The following is a 22442-nucleotide window of genomic DNA, read 5'->3' on the forward strand; positions in this document are numbered from 1 at the left end:
GTAATATCATCTTTATTTATCTAACCTAGTCACCAACTTTATATTTTAATTTATTTTTTGAGTCAATAGACAATGAATTCCAACTGATACAGGATAGTAAGTGAATACTTTCAGTACTGATTGATGGGGCTAGTATCTGCAATGTAACAATCCATTGGAAACCACCTTTCTGAAACACTTTTGCATATTGCCAGGCTTTTGCGAATATCACAGTGGAAATCATTTTGAGGTCTCTACACTGCATTATAATCATGACAGACCTACCTGGCAGACCAAATAATCTGATCTCTCAAAACATCTGGACAGCAATCAAAGAACACTGCTACAAGGTATTCCCATGCCCTTTCCCACTCATTCTCTGTTAAAGAAAGGATGCCAGAGAATTCTTTACATATGGGTTTATCTTTTAGGAGTTACAGTAAACTCCTCCTTCAGAAAACATTACCACAGTTGCTTTTAATCCCATTCAGGAACCAAGGACTGAATAGACATGAAACTTAAATGTCTTTTCACATTTACTTATAGAGCACATTTTATTTTTTCTATTAATTCAGTCTGAAGATGCTGAGGTGCACAGAAAATTTGCTACTATCCCTATTATGCAGATAAATAACAAGGTTCTGTACTTATGTAATTTGGAATCTCTGTTTCTCAGAACCATAGAATAATTTAGGCTAGAAGACACCTCTGGTGGTCATTTGGTCCAACTGCCCCCTCCAAAACCTGGCCAATTTTGAAGTTAGATCCAACTTCACATTGCTGAGAGCCTTTCAAAGCATTTTACAAGATTAATCATCATCATCGTCTTCCTTTTAACAGATGGTTAAAGTAGTCTTAAGAAAGACTAATAACTTCTCAATGTCATGCAAGTTTGGGACAGAGACTTTCAGTTTCACTGAGAGATGATTGAAGTTTTGCAGAAGATGTGAATGTGGCAAGGATTTCACTCCAGATCCCATGTCTCCCAGTTTCATACTCCTTTTACCAGACTGTAACTAAGGGACTTTGGTGATATGGACTTTCAGTCCACAGTGTTTTTTAATAATACTGTGGTTTTAAGTAAAAGAGGCTTTTGTTCTGACTTTTGTCTTTTTGTTTGCCTTGATTCATGGGACTGCAGAGTGTGTACAGTAAGAATGAAATTGTCACTTCGGATTTGTCTATTGCAATGCGTTGGCCAATGCATTTAATGAGCTTCGTCAGCGTTCTCACATGCTCTAACTGTAAAACAGTTTTATTTCCCTGTTTTGCTTAATTTTGTTTGATAAAAAAATGAACAAATTAATCACAATACTAAACTTGAATAATATTGACTGTCCATATTTAAGCTTCTTTTTCTCCAGCCAGTTAAATTTATGAGACGTTATCCTTGTATGGAGCCTACAAAAAAGAACTTTTATAGATATGACTGCCAGGATTAAAGCTAAAGGTGAGCCATAACTCTTTATTTCGGCAAGATCTTGGTTACAAATTAACTTTGCTAATGCTTAGTRCACAAGGGCTTATCCCACATGTTGTTTCAGGAAATGGATCCTGTTGCTGTTCTCTGAAGACACGTTATATCATTCCTGTGCATTTTTTAAGTCAATAACATTGCAGAGACTGGTATAATTAAGAGTTGCATGCAGAAAGGTGGAGGTTGTGGGTGAAAGGGGAAGGAGAAGACAATTGCATAATCTGATACTTTAAAATGTCTGAAATCCCAGGAAGATCTGTGTTTTTTTAAATGCTTTTTTAAAACATTTTAAAATATGTTTGAGGTCAATTTATCTGGAATAATTTAGATAAGTTGGTAATAGTAGAAATATACCAGCCAAGGTAGTCTAAGGTATAAACCAGATGAGTTTAGTAGGAAGAGATACTATATTTTATTAGATGAGCTAATATATTTGGGGAAAGCATACAAGCTTTTAGGCTTACTAGCCGTTGATACCAGGCATAAGTTTCAAATAAGTTTTCAAGGATCTTTAGCACTGATATGAATAGGACTTCTTTAACTTGCCATGTTGCCGTAACTGAACCTTTTAACTTCTTCCTTTAACATTAGATCCCAAAAGACAGTTGCACAGGTATTGGCATTTTCTGTGCCAGTCCACTGAGGCCTGTCAGCATATGTGTGAAACTGGCCAAGGGTGTATTTTGTGTATGATCTGCTATACAAATCTGCTAATTATCCCATTTTGTAGGAAGTAGTTAAGTATTAGGGCTATGAAATGGCACAATCATGTAGGTAGCTAACATGTAACAGCCTGGTACTTGTAGTAACAGGTAGAATTCCTGTTTATGTTCATGTGTACAGACACCTCCCAATTACCCCTGTGATACATGAACATTTGAGAGGGGAGGAATAGTTTGGGATAGGAGGAACGGTTGTCCTCACATTTACAGTCAATGTATTTTTTATTGTGGACTTAAGGGATAAGAATCACTCTATACACAATCAACAGGCTATTTTTCACTAATGCCACATTCAACTAGCAGGAACATGAATGGGGTTTTATTGTACCAAGGAATTCTAGCCACGTATGGACGGAGGAAAATACAGCTATTGTGTAAATTCAGCAATGCTAAAAAATATGCTCTTGGTAACATTTTTAATATGTGAATATACATATATTGTAGATTCAAATTTTCATCTCTGAATGTTTGGGAACTTTCTGTTGCTACAACAGTGATGTATCTTAAGGACTGATACTCAAGCAGCAGCACATGTGGGCAGCAGAGCCAACAGCTGAGAGGCATTTAACTATTATCTTGTAACGTTCAGAGAGGTTCACCTGTGTATTGTGAAGTTCCTCTATATGGTTTCTGGCAGGTAAATACTTGCAATATATGAATTCTAAGATACGTCACATGAAATACCATCCTTGAAATGTAGTTTATTTTCATTGAAATAAACAGAAATAGTCTTGGCAGTGGTGTTAAATATGTGAATAAGTGTTTGCAGAACCAGGTCCATAATAACAGCTGCTTCATAAGACTTTCAAAACAGCATAAAAATTAACCAATTATAAAGTTAGCATGTTAAAAGAAGAAGAGAAAATGTGATGTTAATGTTTAAACCCATCAGATATTCATAGTTAAATGTCCAGCTCTGCATTTTCCCATGACAGAGATCAGTAGCTAAATAGCTGCACTATTTTTCATTCAGTGAAAACTATGTTTCAATCCAACACTAATATTGAAGTACAAATTGAAGGTCTAATTAAGCAAAGAAATTATCACTGTGACTGGACTAAACTGCAGTGTTTGCCAGTTACAAATCATTAGTAATTCATCAGTGGTGGCAACAGGAAAATTAATAACATGGTCAAAAGTTTGGGKTTTTTTTGTTTGTTTGTTATTTCTGCTTTGAAATACATTTGGGGTTGACGTTTGCAAAAATTTCCTGAGCCCCTAATGTTATGAATTTCGCAACTGCTGCCGTCCAGCAGGAATGCTAATGTAATAGCTAATGTAATAGCTAAAGCAGGTGGTGTTTTCCCATTGGTGAGTCTCACAGATACAGATATGTTGGGAAACACAAAAGGAAGGAGGTGTAGATACACCTACAGAAATGAAGAAAACTGCCAATCTTGGACTGCAGGTAATACCCCGGAAATAGTCCTTTTTGGAACAGAAAATTAAGGACTTTAGATCCCTGTTTTGCAAAGCAACCTAGGTGCACTCTTTCTCCAAAACAAAAATGACTGYGCTAGGATTTACCTTTGCCAAACCCTGTGCAGATTAGGGCCTAAAGTACAAAGTAGTTTCTGTCTGTTWTATCAATCCCTTAAAAAAACTTTCTGTATAACAGTACACCTTTTATTAGACATATATACCAGCAGTGATAGCACAACACATAAACAGTAACGTACACAAAGGCAGTTGACCAGAAGCAGGTAAGGACTTTTGTGGATTTCAAAACTAAGTCATATATCGTGTTTTAGTAGCTGTACGTATATACCCTACAGATTTCCCCAAAGCGAGACTCAGTGAGTGGGCAGAGGCGCAGGTGAACCCTAAAATCCGCCGTGCGCGGCGCCGAGCGGAGCGGAGCCACGGCGCGGCGGGAGCGCATTGCCCGCGCCCTGCGCCGGCCCGCGATCCCGCAAAACTGAAAGCAGGTAGAGACACTTCCTGCAAGGCAGAATTAAAGAGAGAGAAAGGGAGTTTTCCTCTGATCCCTCTCAAAAACCAATCAGGCCAGATCAGCCAGGCGTTGATTCTCCCTCTGTCCCTCCTACACCTTTTGCGGAGGCCCAATGGCCTTGTCCCTTTGGGAGATTGACTAGAGTCACATGAGCTGCACCAAGGGCAGGTAACTCAGGAGAGGGGAAGGGGAAGGGAGGAAGAAAAAAAAAGAGAGAGAGAGAGAGAGGAAAAAAAAAAAAGCCCAAGCCCAAGCCCAGGCTGGGCTTCTGCCATGATGTCAGAGGGAAAGAAACCCACAGCTTGCTAATTTCGCTCCCAATCAGCCCCGGGAAGGAGGAGATCACCGGGAACAGGTAGCGATGCGAGTTTTCTCCTTGTTTTGTTTTTTTGGTTGTTTTGTTGTTTTTTTGTTCTCAAACACCCTACCTCCGAAGTAGCTCTTTCTCTCCTCTTGATATCGTGAACTCCTCGTTCTCACCCTTTCCCCTTTGATCACTTGGAGGTAGGGGGCGAAGCTTTGTGGGATTTTTTTGTTCGTTTTTTTTGTTCGTTTGTGTGTCTTTCTTTTTTCTTTTTTTTTCTCTCTTTTTTTGACCTCTGCTTTTGATTGTAGTTGTTTCCCCCTGTGGTCATGACGGCTTCGCACAGTGACTCTTTGGTGGTGTTGTTTGGGGCAACAGCTGGTGCATATGGGGCTAAACTGGGTTCGGATGAGAGGGAACTAATTCTCTTGGTGTGGCAAGTTGTGGATCTACCCAGCAAGAAGGTATGATGGCTTCGAGACCCGCGCCCAGGGCGGCCGGGGGCGCGGGGCAGCTCGCCGCCGCCGCCGCCCCTTCGTGCCCCGAGCGCCCCGCGGGGAGGCGGGCAGCGAGCGGGGCCCCGCGCCCGGGGCACTCGCGCATCGCGGTGGTCCCTTACGGGCGTTTTTTGTTCCCTTTCAAAGGAAGAAGGAACTTTATAAAGAAAGTTAGGCCGCTTCCTTGCACCTCCCCCCCCACCCCCCCGCTTAAAACATCTGTAGCTTCAAATTCTAAGATGTCTCCGGACTTCTGAAGCTTTCAAACAAAAACCTGCCCGCAGTAGGCTCCAAACGTGCATGCTTTCGTGGGAGCCATCTCGGGGTAAATACCGCACCCTTTGCGGCCTGCTGCTGGAGTTGGGTTTACTTTTTCTTTAACCAATGTTTGGATTTCCTTTAAAAAAGTCTTAAAATTTTTTTGGTTTTAGGCTAATCTGAGAACATGCTTTAAAACAGTTTTTCAAAAAGGCCTATCATGACCAAGAACCCCCTAGAGATGGAAGACTTTGAAACAAACACTACTATCAAATTTGTGACTTAGCTTCACAAAATGGTTTTAATGTTATGCTGTCTTCCCTCCACAATTATCAACTCCAGCAAAAAAAAGCAGTGCTAACTGCAAAAAGCATTATATAAGAGCCAGCTCCGGTTGCTCTGAGCGGAGACCTTGGCCCTCCTGGGTGGGAGGGATGGAAAGTGGGTGCAACGTTTCGATTTGTGAAATCCACAACTGCGCTTTCTCCTCGTGAGCCTTGTCGCGGGGGTGATACTGCGCTTTTCGGGTTCTCCTGCCGGCTGAACTTAAACTGCTTAAAAAAGAGCCAGTTCGATTGTTCCTCACTTTTGTCCATCACTTCTTAAATGTTTTCAGGTAGGGACACTACACAAATCCCTGGTGAAAGCAGACAATTTGGAGTTAAGTGACCAATGTCGAGAAGTGAGTGGTTTAACACCAGAGGGACTGGGCAAAGCTGAGCCTCTGGACCGGGTTCTTCAACAGGTGAGGTGCTGCTCTTCAGAGCAGGGGCTATCCAGGGTGAAGTCTGGGAGCAGGAATTGGTAAAAGAAATAGACTTAATTTTGCCTTTGAATCACTAGCAAATTTTTGAATTCGGATGTATTTATGCTAAAATCGTTCCAAAAGAGAGACCTGAGCCGTTTGAAACGGGAACCCTGGAATTCTGAAACAACCGCATACAATGCAAAAGTATTTGAGCTGATGCTCTAGTTCTTGAAAGCTCTGCCTTCTGATTATTTTGATAGGTCTACTTTTATTCCAAATTTCTCTTTCTTGAGCCTTAAAAAATATACTTCTGTAATAGCACAACTGAATTTAGCAGTGCTAATCAAACTTTAAAAATTAAAGCAGTATTTTTAATCTACAGGTTCACTCCTGTAACGTGTGTTTAAAAAAATAAACTCTGTTTTCCAGATGAGCTTAATTTGTTTATTTTAGTGGATAGTAAAATGGTTGATTGTTATACTATCTGGTATTAGTGTGTTATTAAATGAGTGAAAGAGAGTAAAATACGGAAATTGTAGAAACAATCTGTAAACTTGTATGATTCTGGCAGTTCAAGAGGTATAAGTTACTGAAAAATTTTTAATAAGGGTACAATATAYGTATGCAGCTCCTGAAGCTCTTGCTTTCTTTCATTGTCTTTTATATATACAAAATGTGCTTGAATGGAAAAATACAATAGCGCATTTTTGTGGAACATATAAAACTGGCTTTCCACACCTTGTCTGAATCATTCGTAGGTGTGTTTCAGCAAGAAACTTGCTTAGGCAGTAGAACAGGTTCATGTTGCTGTAACTTCTGGTGACACAGAGATAACTTGGCAGACTAGGTACTAACCCTCTTCGATACTGAATGGTTAACATTTCAATCTGGAGTGCATATCTTTAAAAATACAAATGTATTACTTTGACGTGTCTTAAGTTTTGTCAACATTAGCCGCAAATGTCATTTGTTCTACTTGCACGAGCTTTGCTAGAGTCTAAGACTAAGAGGTGATTTGTATAGCTTCAAAATAACCCCTGAGAAAATGTGCAGCTGCAGGTTTGATCTTGTCCCAGATCTTGCACTAAAGACATCTGGAACAGCTTAGCCTAGTACACTCTGTTTACCTTTATAACAGACACACTTTAATTATACTCAATACTTTATGAGAGATTGTATCTTATTGCCGTAAATTGCACTGTAGGTGGGTCTGCTTCAGCAAATAAAGGGACATACTACCTTTGTGTGTAGGTGTGGTAAAGACTCTTGAAAAACAACATTTATTTTTATTTTTTTTGCTTTTTGTTTGGTATATCCATGCAACTAAAGAATGATTTTGCTGTTAATTGTCRGATGCTAGTTGTGATATGGCCAGTTCTGTCTAGGTCTTCTGGAGCACTGTTTGCCTAAGCTGGGCTTTCTTCCCCTCCATACTCCCTGGCTCCTTCCATGGGAGTTTGGGGAGAATTCATTCGTCCTCCCACTTGCAATGATGGCAAGAAATAGAATTCCATATACTTTAACAGTACATCCTTTTCTGAATTTTTCAAGATAAGTCCACTGAATGTTTTAATTGCATTGTGTATTTTAAGAATGAGTCAGGTATCAGTCAACGCATACAGATGTCCCCCCCCCCCCCCCAGTTTAGATTGTTTTATATGTTTTGGTTAGCAAAAGCACAGGTGGGTAAAATAGTTATTTGAAAAGGAGGAGGAAAAGGAAGTAGACTTGTACCTTGATTTGAGATAATACTGCAGAGTATGTGAAATTAGCTTTCCACACCCTGCTTGGATTGTGGTAGAGAATCTGATGATGCAGCTGAAAATTGCTCGCTTTAGCACACATCTCAATCATGTAAATGAAAGTTTCGGTGCCTAGTTCTGGCTTTTGCCTTGGGTTCCCAGTCTCTACATGCAGAAGGAAGTGAGACTTTCCAAGCGTAAATCCATTATTATATTGTGCAACTCTTATTTTTGCTTCATAACTGGAAAATAATAGTTCAACTACTGCAGGCCTGGAGTTATTCCACTGACCACAGAAGATCTCCTTGTATTATTTAGTTCACTTTCCAACAATGATAGAGTCCACCAAAAGCATCAGTGATTAAGTCTTTCACTCTGCTTCTAACAAAGCACTTCAGTAGATGATACATAATTTCAATTGTATGTCATGATCTCACAGTGTTACATCTTATACACGCTTGCTACTTAACTTTGTCTTAGGAAATATTCTAAAAAATTTTTTCCAGGATATCTTTGATGTATAATGTTACAAAGTAAGCTTCTGATGCACAGTGCCCCCAAATAACCAAACTGTTTGTTGCAGGGTATGTTCTATACATTTGCTGTGGAATTTTAAATACTTTACTTGTCCAGAGTGACAAGGATTTGATTCTACAGATGCTAGTACAGCTATATTTTCTGCGATGATGTGCGGTGTCTTGATAGCTGTGTTTTGGGGGGAGGAGATCCTGTCTATATGCAGATATTGGGGAAATAGTCACCTGAAGTGGTAACTCTTGTGTCCTTGGAAGCAGTCTGCTTCATGTATTTAGTTCAGAATGGCAGAGATAACAAAACTTGTCTGTGGTGTTGGAACATTAATGGTGAACTGAAAAGTGAGATTTGTTGTAGCTGCAAAGTGATATTGAGGAGAAAAATGTGAGGCTTAACTTTTTTTTTTATTATTATTTAACAAAGTAAGTAGGAGATCTTTACTTCAAGTGTGTGCTTAGAGCCGTCCTGACCCTGTGACGTAAGCCTCTGAACACGGCTGCCTGCCGTACTTCACCGAGGGAATAGTGTCCTCTGTGCYGTCCTGCATTGCTAGGAAATTCTGACTAGGTTTCGTTGGTCGGACCCCCAAATCATGGGACTGGCTTAGTTAGTATGTTGTTTAGATTTTCCTAAGTAACTGTTGGAGCCTTATAGTTTCCCAGTTTCCAAGATTTTTAAGGGGGAAAAAAGGTTTTCAAATTGTTCTCTGGAACCTGTCAGGAACGGAAACTTGCTTTAAAAGAGCAAAACCAAATGTACTTTGCCATTCTGTCATCCCCATTACTCTGTCATCAAAAGCTGACATCTTCATCTGCTGCTCTGATTCTAGCCAAAGGGGTTCTCGGTTAAAAACTGAATACTGAGTTGAAAGCGTTGTGGATTTATTAATCTTTCCCACACCATACCTAAAACGTGGCTGAATCAGCATGGTTTGCCTTAAAACATATGACTTCCCTTATGCAAGGCAATATTTGCATGTCTCCCTGACAAAGGATACAGTCTAAGAAGAGCTAATAATTTTGGAGAGCTGTCTGTAGTATTTAGCTGTAATTAGCATCTTTCTTTGAACAATAAACATAGAGAGAGGTTCTCATGGGAGCTGGGCATCTTTCTGACCTGTTCAAAACATCCAAATTTCAGCTATGGAGTGACATCTATTTAAGTCTTAACTTGCTCAGTAGACTCTCCTACTCTTGCTGATCTTTCATCACATTGTACCTTGAATCCAGTGCATCAGGGATAAATTTGATTCGTATTTTTAACATATAAAGACCAAGCTGGGCTTTTTTTTTTTCCACTCAGCTAAATTATGTGCAAATGGGAGTAATACGGGGGGTCGCCGGGTGGCCCTTTCATCAGGTGATCATGATAGCAAATCGCCATTTTTCTAAAACATGTTTGAATGCTTATTGATCATCCTGTTGAGTCACGGGAGCAATTTATTTTCTCGCATATCAACAAATTCAGCAGGAAACAAGCTGGTTAGTTGAGCATTTGGATAAAAGGGGGGCAGGAGGGAGAGAGAAGGAAGAACCAGTGAATTCCTCTAACCTGATAAACCGGTTACGATTTTTTTTTTTTTTTTTTTTTTTTTTAAGAGAAACTCGTTCTGCAGCCTCCTCTTCAAAGTGCTAGCAGAAGATTTTCTTGGCTTGCTTGCCAACTGTCACACCTTCATTTTTGGATTTGGGCTAACTCTTTTCAATGCATCTCTGAACCTTCAGACTGCAGAAAAAAATCTGAAATTGCAGACTGATTTTTGTCTTGTAGAGCTGCTAATCAGAAGGCAAATAAATATAAATCCCAAAATGTATGATAACAAAAAAGATATTTAAATTCTTATTAGTGATAATGCTGGGCTGTTTTCTAACAGTTTTTTCTACTTTTTTTTTTTTTTAAACGCTGTAAGTAGAGGCTTAATACTGTTATTTTACTATGTGGCCACCTTGCCTGAAGTTTAGCTAACTCAAGAGAATAAGAAGCATGTAGATATCTTGAGTGGCTTCTGTGCTTGAAGCCATTTCTTGAGACTGATTACAACCTGGAAAATCTGTTTGTTTGTTTTAATTTTATTTATTTATTTGCTTGCTTGCTTGTTCGTTTTAAGTGAGACTTATGGTTGGTCTCCCAATTTCAGATTATTTGGTGGCAGCATCGCCCCAGTGTAACTGCCAACAGAGCCTGTGTGTTGGAATACTTGCTGAATCTGTAGCCTGAAGTTTTGGAGTGGTTGTTTGGCAAGCTGTTGGCAAGTGTTACTGGGCAGGCTGTTCTCTCCACAGCAAGTCATTAGGGTGCAGTTTCACAAGATTTGGCTTCAGCAGTGAAGCTAGCTTCTTTCTCACCCCTGCACCATGCTTTGCCACCCTTTTTGTTGTGTCAGTAAAACTCTTTGTGAAGCTATGCAGGGAACAGCATCACTGAGATGAGCAGGTGGGGTGGGAACTTCTAAGCTGCTTTGCTGTCCAAACCCACGTCCCATGAAACTACACCCTTTGGTTGTATTTTCATGATCCAACATGTTTGATGACAATACCAGCTTAAGGCATTTCTGCCCCCACATCATGCTCTCAAGCTGCAATTGCACAAAAACCGTAGTGCTGCTGCTCCACAGGCCACCCCCACCTGYGTTTTGCGAATGCAAAGGTTTCTGGGGCTGCACGTTGACCTAGAGCAGGGCACTGATTTGCGTTAAAATAGCTCTGGTTTGGAGCACTTCTGTCTGATGTACAGTGTGGCAGATAGATTGGTCTGCAGAGGGCTGTCATAGCGCAGAGGTGTGAACAAGCAACGGGGGTGAAAGGACAGAAATGTTTTAAGGCAGGTTGGCGGCCAGTTTGTACTGTGAAACTGTGGCCTTAGTTTGGCGTCAGCAGTAACTGATGAGGATCCCCGGCAGCCACAAGGTGGCCTTCAGGGTGTCAGTGTCGGTGAGTGATATTTTCCTAGACAGCTGAACTATTCTTACAGGAGGGTTGAAATTGCTGTGTGTAGTCTTATGCAGAGCTCTTGCTCTCTGTTAGCCTCTAATAGCTTCCTATTCCYATTGATAAACTTAGATGAGCCTTGGTTAAATTACGTCCGGTACCTAATATTGGAATACCAGCGGTCTTCACTGTGGGGAAGTAAGGATGCGGTAATGCTTCCTGTAGCTGCAGGTTGTTGTGTTCTGGAGTTCTCTGTGTTTGGTAATGAAAATGGATGGTTAATGTTTCTGTTTCAGAACTCTAGGCCTAATTCTGTTATTGATGTTGTAGGTAAAGGTTGTTTTCCATTACAGATTCTCTGTACTACCCAGCTCCCCCTGGGTTATGATTAAAAAAACCACAAATATTTGCCATTCTCTAGAAAACAGAGAAGAGTTAATACCTGAAACAATTCCTTAAAAAAAAAAACAAAAAAAAAACAAAAAACAGATGAATGCATTTGTTACTGACAGCATTTATGTTCTGTTAGGTTTTTGTGGAAAAGCAATAACCTTCATTTGTCAAAAAGCTGCAACACTTTCATCTGAATTCTTTCAGTGTTTTCCTTAGAACTTGCTTTGTTCCTGTATTTAGGTGCATTTCACCTGAATGAGCAGGGAATTAGATAAAGGGATTTGTCTAAAGCTGCATGTTGCTTTCTTTGCAAACATAAGAATGCAGTTGTCTTGGCTAGCTGGGCTTCATCCCCTCTTAAAACTGGGGAAATACCAATATTCATTAGAAGTGAATAACTGGGCCTGGTGGTTTGAGGATGAACATGAGTAGGCTTKATGATATTGGATGATATTGTCTGTTCCAGTGAAGCTGAACAGTAATGTTAAGTCTTTTACCAAGTCGGAGGGGATTAGCATATATGGAAAAATAAACTTTACTCTGACCTGTTGAGAATCACTTGAAGTAGCTGTCTTCACACAGGGTGATGTTGTCCAGGTTTTGGAAACTGTGTCAGTAACACATCTCAGTGTTCTCACAGCGGTAATATTACATTTGAATATTTGAGTTTCTCTTCAATCTGTACTTCCAGCTTTTTTTTTTTTTTTTTCCTTTTTTAATATCACTGGAAAATGTTGTAAAGCACAGGGTTGATGTCTTTTAATACAGAGACTGCTGGTGGTGAATATGTGACCCTGAAAGACTTTGACTTCTTTCCATTAACTTGCTGTAGGTAGCTACTGGAAAATGCCCTGGAAATGAGTTAGTGTACTGTTGTTAGGGTTTTTACAAGTGACTGAGGGATAATAAACCAGGAATAAAGGTTCTGGATTCTACCATCGTAATAATAAAAATACATACAGTTTTCCCAGTTTTTACATGTGAACAGGGAAACAGCTTGGAAAACTTACTGTGGATATTCTGTGTTGTCTGTAAACCTCCGCTGTTTCCCTTTTTCACTCTTCCTCTGTTAGTGCTTGGTCTGATTCATGTCACAGCTTTTTAAAGGGCTGCAGTTCTTGCATCAGTGTATTGCTTTGCTTAGAACTTTTATTAATAAATAAAAAAATTATATGGAGAAGGTCTTGGTTGGTCAAGGAATGCCAGACAAAGGCAACACATTATCTTTGTCAACACATTGTAGCACTTTGCCGAACAGTTAGGTTTGAGGATAGATTCTGACGGGAGTTGATGTTATTAGCAAAACAGTGTTGTAGCCCAAACTATAAAAACACTGACTGGAGTATTTTTATTTTATTTTATTTTTTGAGTAACTACTTTCATAATGTCAGCCCTGTTTCATTTTATGCTTCTTAAAATGGGAGCTTGTATGCCTCTCAATTAGGAATGTAAATACTAATTCTCTCTCTTCCCCACATGTAACCACTTTCATATCTTTGGCATCTCCTTGGCAAACTCTTACCATCCAGAGTTTATAAACTTGAGTGTTTCCTCTATCTGTTTTTCAGTCATTCTGGAGATGAAAAGCAGGAAGCTGATATGGAAATACTGTATATAAATGAAATTGTCACAACATACAGGCAAGCAGATCATAACTATGAAAATGGAATTTAAAAGATCTTGAGATTTATTAGTAAAGTGTCATGGAATCTAAATGGTTGAGGATCTCTGAAGCTAACATGCTATCTTAAATTGCATCTTGAAATGCTGATTATAATGAGCAAGTCTAGAGCCATTTTGGCAACCCCAAAGGAGAAGAAAAAAGTTAACACCATGTACTTTTGTTCTCTGGAAGTAGTATGTGAAGGACCTATTTGCATGAATTTTTAATTCAACAGAATAATGAAAGCTTTCTGTCGGTATTACAGATCACTGGAAGAATTTGGGAATGATCACTTGAAGGCCTGCAGATACATTAGTTGTGTTGTTCTCAACTAGACTGCTTTCCTCTCTTTAAAGTTCCCTATCACATTACAACATTGATACAGAAAAATCCCAATATAAACCTTGGCAATTGTCCCCCTCCCCCCTGCCCCGTTGTAAATAATATTTCTTTTCCCTCTATCTGCTCTGGAAAAGTTTTCCCTTCATAATGGCTGTTGCTTTGCATAAAAACTGCAGAGCCATCCTGTTGTTAACTTCCTTCATCACTGATTTCTCTTAGCTACAACCTCACTTCAAGAAAGGGGGAAAATATCAGTACTTTGAAAGGCAAGTTCAGGTATCTATCCACAGAAGATACTGGTTCAGAAATCGTGCTTCCTTTAGAAACCCTCTTCTGGCTCTTTGCTGCAACAAATCTGTGTTGATGTTTGCAGCTTGCTCCAGTATGCTTTTACAGGATAGCCTCTGTTCTTGCTTTATTTATAAACAGCTGCTTTACTAATCTGTCCCTCAGCCATTGAAAACACATGCTGTGAAGGGAGATGAGGATTATAAAATAAATATTACACAAAATATTTGGAACTGAAATTTGAATGCTCTGTATTTGAGCACTTAATAACTTCTGAAAAGAAAAAAAAACAACCCACAACTTCTCCTAAACTTCATGGTTTAAAAAGTGAGAAAGGGATGTTGTGTTAGCACTGAAGAATTTGAAAGAAACTTAATATAAGATTAAGAAATGGTCTTATTCTCTTTAGTATTAACTTGGCTCCTGTGATGATTCTGGACACCTGCTAGCTTAAAGAAAAAGGTTCCATCACTGGAGCTCTAGGGTAGTCTCTGAGCTGTCTGTGTTACTGTTCTTCCTGAGCTGGGCCCAAAGCTAATCCATGGTGTTTCCATTCTCTGGTTCTAATTCTAGAGGAATTTGAGCATGTGCTTTAACATTGTAATCAGTTGTGGAGATGTTTGCAACGTGTGAAATTAAATAGGCTTACACAAGTGAAGGCAGAATCAGGATCCTGATAAGCAATTCTGTTGCAGTGAATTGTGCTAAAAGTAAAGTGGAGCTGTAATATGCAACTGGGGGAAAAAAAAGGTGTGTGACTTGCTTCATATTCTAGGCAATTCATAACAAGACTTCTCAATCATAATAAACTCACTTTGGCCACTTTGGAAACAAACCAGCTGGGGGAGAGGAGCTCTGTAACAGTAAGCAACGTCTAAATAATGTCACCATTAATGTCTTGTATTAAGCAGGTCTGGATCCTTTGGAAGGCCAAATGTAAATTCTGATCTCACTCAGTTAATGGACTGCTAAAGTCTTACAGGAGAACATTTTGCTCATCCTCATTTTTCCTTTTCTCAAACTTAATCTCTGATGTGTGGGGTTGCTGCCTTAATCTGTGACTTGAGAACTTCAGACTAAAGGCAAGGCCACTACCAGCTCTTCTTTTTGTTTTTTTTAAAAGCATGTTGAACAAGAAAGGGTAAGCTCCCCTGAATGGGAACCAGTTTATAAAAGTTTGATTTTTTGGTGATACTTGTAAGGGTTTGAGCAAGGAACACATGAMTTTTTATAGAAGTAAAGATGCTTCATGGATCCCAAGGCTGTTATTCAAGACGGTCTGTGCTCTCAATATTCTTASTGTATAAGGTTAAAGCAGAGGAAGGACTATGAGAGAGTCTTGAAGGAAAGTGAAGTGTGGCTGATAGGTATGCCTTCTTTTTATGTCTCCTTTTTTTCTTTTCTTGGAAATTACTATAAAAACTGAAAAACAACCAAACAAAAAAAGCTTAAATTTTGCAGGTATTAGCTATTCTCCTCCAACTGGTTACGCTTGCACTACAAACAATGAGGTAGCATTGAGTAAACAGTGCGGTACCGTGCATTGCAGTCAATAGAGCCAGGGCTAAAGATCACATTGCTAATGAAAGTTTGTCCTTGAAAGAGAGGTAAGAGGGAGTGGGGGAGGTATAGAGCACTGTGAGAGAGCTTGTACTTATATCAAGACTTTAGGAAATATTGCAGTCGCTACATATTAATTAAAACCTTGAATTTGGAAAGTACGTTCAACCTTGTCTTTCAGTCTGCACTGACTTGCTCTGTGAGTCAAGCTGACAGTGAGCAGCTGATGAGGAGTGTGAGGCACCATTGTAATCCTGCTTGAAATGTGGGTAAAAGGTTGGCAAGAGGACGGATTTTCGCATTACTAATATTTAAAGTTTCCTGAAAGAGTTATCTGTTGTTTAAAGACAGACTTGTGAATAATCTGCACTAACAAATTTTAAGCTATTCTGCAAGATCTGCATCTTTTTTGCTTTTTTTTTTTTTTTTTTTTTGGATATCCAGTGACCTCTTTCATATGGGTTAATTTAAAGGTGGAAACTAATGTTTTCTCAGTAAATGTCCTTATTTAGCAGTTTTCTGTCACATAATGTAGTAGTAAAGATAGTCCAGAAACTCTGAAATTCTTATGCTGCTGGAATGGGGTGTTTTATCTTATACAAGACTAACTTCAGCTAGCTTATTTGTGGAGTCCTCAATATTTCAACACTCTCTTATTAAAACAGATTGTGCTTTTGAAGATAAAAGCTGTGACCTGATTGCCATGACATTTAGATGGCCTGAACCATGGTCTTGCCTTTTGCGCTTAAGGCATTACCTGAATTAGATGCTGTAGATACCATAGGTGGAAGCATGCAAATAATCTGGTGTTGCAAACTTCCATCTAAGAAATAATTAATCAAAAATGATCATAAAATGCTCAGGTGGCATGGCTTAGACAGATCTTTGTCTTGGTAGACAGTTGATTTTTACATTTCTTCTCTAGGAAGAATTAAAACTTACATAGTTTAACTACTGTTTGCTTTGTAGCACAAAGGCCCAGACCCAAATAAAATGAACCAAAGAAATAATGTAGAAGCTTCATGGTTAAGACAGGAGTTTATCACAGTCTTGAGTCACACAGTCTGTCTTCTACCTTCTATAAATTGTCACTGGACAGACAGACAACGCATGACAACTCTTGCATTTTTGTATCTTATTTTCTACCTTTTGCTGAACCACGCTGAACAAACCTATTTTTATGCAGAAAGTTAACTGTAGGTTAGCTTCATCTAAGCTCAGTTTCCAGCCCCACAACATAACTGTGAAGGAATATGGATTTTAAAGAACTCTTTTTTTTTTTTGTTGAAGGGAAGGATCTGACAAACTTGAATCTGGGCAAATACCTTCCTTTTTTTCCCCTTGAACTCTTACACAGCTTGCATGTGCCTCTTACAATGACAGTGCCTCCCTGACTTGAGTACTGCATGGTGACCTGTGTGATGACAATGAGGAGAAAAACAGGGTTCTTCCGAAAACTTCAACTTTCCAACACCAAAGAGACAGACAGAAGTGGATATCTTCAAAAACTTTTTAAAACTATATTCAGGAGTGAATACAAAAAGACAAGAAGATTCATAAGTAGTAAGAAGTGATTATAATATTCCTAAGGAGGGAAGAGCTCACAGTGTGTTCAAACTCAGTGCTGCATTTTGCAGCTCCTTGAGACTGATGAGACCAAACCTGCTCTTAAACTTGCAAATTCCAAAGTTGGACTGAAACTGTGACTAGATTTGGATAGTAGGAAAACCCATCTGGCTGGCTACCTTAGGTACATTTATGGTAGCCTTTGCAATTGATTACTCATTCAGGTATTTAATACAGCTTATAGTACCCTGAGAGGCATAAGGTGTTTAGGTGACTTGACTAGTCGTATTGAACACAGTTGTATTATCTGTAGCATGCTGGAAGTAAAATCTATGTCTTTGTGTCCAGGTTAGTCTTCAATACCTAAATAATCTCAGGCATTCGTACTCAGTAGAGCAATAAATTGCTTTTATCTTAATAGGAGAAATCAAACTGCTAATATTATTTTCTAAATGTTTTTAGTGAGGGGACCTGGGCTGTGCCTGTCATCTTCAGTGTTCCAAAACTATAGGAAAGTTTTTCCCTGCAAAGAAGTAAAACCAAGCAGTAATTTCTTTTTCATGTTTGTGTCTGAATAGTATCTAAATACAGCAGTTTTCCCTATGTTGTTAGGARAAAAAAAAAAAAAATAGCTGAAGCTTGTTGGCTTACACTTTTTTCCATATAACAATTTCAGTACAAGGTCACCGTGTATCCATTATCAGCCATGTGGAATAACAGTTAACAGATGAACAAAGGCAAGGGCTTACTATAGGATTCTCTGTTTAAAAAGTTACCTAGCACAATAAAGGGTTATCATACTTGTAAATACTGCTGAAATGCAGTCTGTGCACCTCCCAGTGGTATTGACATGCTTTAAATTCCTCCATTGCATGGATAAGGCTGACGTTATCGCCAGAGTCTGAAGAGTGAAGGAGGAGAAAGCTGCCCATTGGAGAGATTGTAAATAAGTGTGAAACCCTCATAGATGTAGGGTCTGAGGCACAAAGTCCAGGTGGAAATATTTTCCAAAGTTGACATGTCATGGTATGTTATGTGTGTTCAGGCCTTGTGTATCAAACCAATGATTTGTTACTCTTAAGATTTTTCATGCGTATAATGTATAAGGTCAAGGTATAAGAGCCTTTAAATCTTAAGGAAGACTTCAAGATTGCTGGATGTTTGTTTTTCAGTAGTGTTTCAGTCCTGTTTATGTTTTGGTGGCAGAAAAGTTCTGTCAGCCATTCTCAGCCACATCTCACCTGTTGATCTTTCCCTAAAAGAATGACACATCCTTCCCCAAACACATCCCACCCCACCCCACATGTATACATTATAGTGGCATCTACGTAATGATCTTTAGTGTAGCTATAGAGTAGGCAAAGCACAGACTGTCTAAGGAAATCACAGAATCGCAGAACAGGTGAGGCTGGATCTCTGGAGATGGTCTAGTCCAACCCCCCTGCTCAAAGCAGAATCAGCTGGAGCAGGTTGTCAAGGTCCGTGTCCAGTCAGGTTTTGAATATCTCTAAGGATGGAGACTCCACAACCTCTCTGGGCAACCTGTTCAGTGTTCAACCACTGGAGATCTCTTTTCAGGCACTGCACCTGCAACTATGCGATTGGTTTTGGATATTCTCTGACAATAAACTGTAGAGGACTGGAAAATCAAGCTTTGAGGGAAGACCTGCAATATCATTGCCTGTTGAAACAGAACTTGTAGTAGAGCATCTTCAGAGGGGCTTTTCTGGGAAATCATTTGTCTCTTATGCTTCTCTTACTTGGAGAAAAAGATAGATCATTGTTATATTGTCCCTGCTACAAGCAAAGAATGACCAAAGGCCAGAAAGATGGTCTAAAAGTCTAATGTAGTGACTTACAATAATGTGTAATAAATAGTTGTGATTGTTTTGGGTTTTTTTTTTGTTGTTTGTTTTTTTGTTTACACAAATAAGACTGGAGATCATAGGTGGTTATATATATATATGGCTTTAGTCAAGGTGTTTGTGGTGTTCATTGCAAAATGGTGGTATACATAGTGTTCGTGTGCAAAGTATGTGGTCTTATTGTTAGGGGACCTGCAATTAAGAGAAAAGTTAACATATGTTCCAGTTGATAATTCACATATGGGAAGGTGGGAGAGTATATATGAATGATATTTCTGGATTGAAAAAGAAATGCTTTGTGTGCTTGCTACTTAAGTTATTTCTACAACATTACTGTACGCTATACATATATGTGCAAGTCTATTTATCCCAGATCAAATATCGTCTGTCTGTCTGACAGCTGTAGTTTTAAGCTGGGCCAAGTGTGATTTGTCCTCCCGTAGTTAGTACAAAGATGGCATAGAAGTCAAAATGAGCACTCTTTAACATGCTGGTCTGGCAGAATCATGTATCCGTGTGTGATCAGCATCAGTTGATTATCTCTGGGTAACTGAGTGGCATGTTTATTGATATCACACATTCRAAAACACATTCTCACAATGTGAGGGCCATCTCTGTACAATAAATATTGATACATCTTCTTGTACCTTATCTTTCTACTGGGGGATAGATGCACATCCAGCTGAAGCATGAACTACAAGTTAAGTTTCTGGGTTTTTACGTTCTACTTCAGCTTATAGGTATTCCAAACTCAGTTCTATCCTGAGTTAAATTGCACGGATGCCTTTAACTTTGAGGCTTTGCAAATAATTTTGTGTCTAGTCTGATGGTGTTAGCTGTTATCGGTCAGGTGGGCTGACAGAGGCAAAACAGAGAAATTTTGTGCGTCACTAAAGGAAATTGCTCCAGCTTTGAAGGAGCACTAGGAGCAGGTCTGATGAGTAAGAAGCAGCCCGGTTTTATTATTATTATTTTATTTTATTTTTTTCCTCAGAGGTGAATGAAATAGAGAGACTTCCCCAGAGAGTATCTTGGCTTTAGATACGGTTCACCTGATAGCATGGATGGGTTCTGCAATCGAATTATGTCTCTTTCATTACCATGCCAGCCACAGACACAGTGCAGAAGCAGTGACCTTTCTCGAGGATGAAAGCTATTTTTAGTTAGGGGAATGAGAACATCCAAATAGCCAGAGCTTTATTTTAGTGCTTTGTGCATGGTAACTATAGAAAGAGCTTACCGAGGAATCTTCCTGCTTCTCTAAGATCCACAGCTTTGTTCAGTTATAGTTAAGGCAACGCAAAGGGGGCTATGTCATTTCAGCCACTTGGGATTCATTTGCAGAAAACACAGCAGCTTGTGCTGGCTTTCATCCAGCTTTGCTGCTGGCTAAACATGGCTCTTCCCTCTCTTTGTACTCTCAGCTCCATGACCAGAATCCTGTTTAGCCAGTTTTTCAATCTGGTGTTCAGACTCTCTCCCTCCCTCTTAACCATTTTTTTTCCTCCAAGAACTGTTTTAGGTTTTGCAGAGGTAAATGTCCAGAGCCACTTGTTTGCTTCTGAACTTTATCTTCTCTCTGTTCAGTGTTTAATCTCAGTATTGAATTATTGAAAATGTTCCTTTATGAAATGATTCATTAGACCTCTGGTAGAGAGACTGATCTTGTGGAACAGCAATAAAGGGTGCAGGGTGATGCCCATGCACCGTGGCTCTCACAGTCTAAACGGAGGCTGCTTGCAGGATACAAACAGTGGTAATTACCATGCTCTAATAAGCCGGCTAGATGAAATACCTGGCCTAACAGGGGAGGCCAAGAGTGGGTGAGCTCAGTGGAAGAAGTCTGAAGGTGGGGCAGCTTTGCATGCTAAGCAGGGGAGTGCTATGGAGGGCAGCATGAAGATGAATGACAGGAGGTAAATAGCTGAGATGGTTTTTATTAGTGGAGTGAAGGAGACATGGATGGAATTTACAAAATGACAGAGCTGCGGACAGGCCATTGAACACGCAAGCCAGAAAAATGTAATGTAAAGCTGGCACCAGTCTTAACTTGTCCTGAACATGCTACATTTGGGTGTGTGCTGTGTGCTAGGTTGTTTTTGAGATGCTGCCTGAAATTCTAAGTGTGAAAAAGAAGGCTGAAGATGGCTTTTTCAGCAGGAACTCTGAATTGCTTAACTTGTATTTCAACGCGACTTTATAACCGTATCTGCACTGGTTGATTTAATTCCTTCTGAGTATGTGTAATAGGCTCTTTCTACYGAAGGCTTTCAGCCTTAGGGCTCTGTGTAACCTATAGTAACAAGAGCTGGTCCCTAACTATGCTTTTCATACTTAACCTCTCCAGAGTTTGGAGACATCTCTTCTAGATGAAGGAAGCCAGTTCAGACCAATCTCCAGTATCTGTCATTCCTGTGTGGTGGCGTTATGCTCGCTGTTTTGTCCTGTGCTCTTCTCCTAGGTGAATTCTCCCACTCGTGCACCTCTCCCCTGTCCCATTCCTCTCTTCAGTTACCCCATGGGAGACAGCTAGGCTGTTTTGGAGAGGAAGGATTGCTTGTATCTCCTGTCCGTTTTYCCCACACTCCTTTTGCCCTCTGTTCTGGAGGGTTAAAGGCTGAATTTTGGAAAAGGCTATTTTAAAATAGAAGGTGTTGAATATGCATTTAGTAAAGCCTGGCAATACACCCCAAAGTTTGGGAAAGGCTGTTTTAAAAGAGAAGGTGCTAAATATGCATTTAGTAAAGCCTGCCAATCTGATGACCTTTTATCTAAGGCACTGTAAATTGTCAGCTTCTATTAATTAGGGTAGATGATTGTTTTGGCTAGTCGATTGTCCCATATGTCAAGTAATGGAAAGGAGTTTGCCATGTTAAGTGTTATCACTAACATTTAATAAATACGAGCAAATACTTAGGCTCAGTCAAAAACAAAAATGTAAATACTGCCTCTTTTGCCTTCTTTAAACGTTAGTACACCTAGGATGTTGAGCTTATCTCTCACCTTATGTAATATTTCACTGTTCTTAGYGTCTTCTCGCCAGGAACTTCTGCCATCTGAAAACAGTTGTGCTCTGTACCTGCCTGTATTTTCAGCTGTATGTTGTGCAGGAAACGCAATCTGAAAACTAATGTGAATATTTCACTGCAGCATTCTTGATTTCACCAGCTTGGTTTACACCACTTAAGTCTGAGCATTTCGTCCCTTGTCCAAATATTTTTCTTCTTTTGTTTTCTAATTTGATGAAGACTTTGAGCTATGGTTCTTATGCTTTACAAATAAAAAAGGAGATTAGATACATTTGCTGCTTTCATCAAATTGTTTGGGGTTTTTCTTGTTATCAAAATAGCTCCGTCCTTGCACTCTTTCTGTATGAGCTCTGGTGCATCTGCAGAAACCCAGGGTGCAAAGTTGAAGGTTTGGGGAGTGTTTTATTACTGCTCATCAGTAAGGCTCTGCTTCCTTTTGGCAAGAATCACTGTACACCTTCTGGAGGCTAATTTTTATCACTGTTTCCAATCCCTTTTTGCAAATATTTGCTCTTTACTGTGCCCAGAAGTTAAAACAAAGTAATAAGATGCAGCATCTAGTAAGAGGGCAGTTCTCAAGTCTGTATTATGGTG

At 39.5% G+C, this 22442-nt stretch overlaps 1 protein-coding gene across 2 annotated transcripts in view; it reads left to right on the plus strand.

The window, feature by feature from the left end:
* Positions 1 to 22442, plus strand: part of ESRP2 (epithelial splicing regulatory protein 2) — a 59354-nt gene that overhangs the window by 7854 nt on the left and 29058 nt on the right. Inside the window, exons 2-4 of one of the 2 annotated variants that reach the window (XM_026068761.1) lie at positions 1348 to 1429; positions 4748 to 4900; positions 5808 to 5936. In XM_026068761.1, the coding sequence (XP_025924546.1) occupies positions 4766 to 4900; positions 5808 to 5936 (264 nt within the window). In that variant the 5' untranslated portion in view covers positions 1348 to 1429; positions 4748 to 4765. Of the gene's footprint in view, positions 1 to 1347; positions 1430 to 2782; positions 2816 to 4747; positions 4901 to 5807; positions 5937 to 22442 lie in introns of those variants that run through there. The other variant, XM_026068762.1, reaches the window with a different exon arrangement.

The sequence above is a fragment of the Apteryx rowi genome, unplaced genomic scaffold (assembly GCF_003343035.1).
Source record: "Apteryx rowi isolate R43461 unplaced genomic scaffold, aptRow1 scaffold_28, whole genome shotgun sequence".
Lineage (NCBI taxonomy): Eukaryota > Metazoa > Chordata > Aves > Apterygiformes > Apterygidae > Apteryx > Apteryx rowi.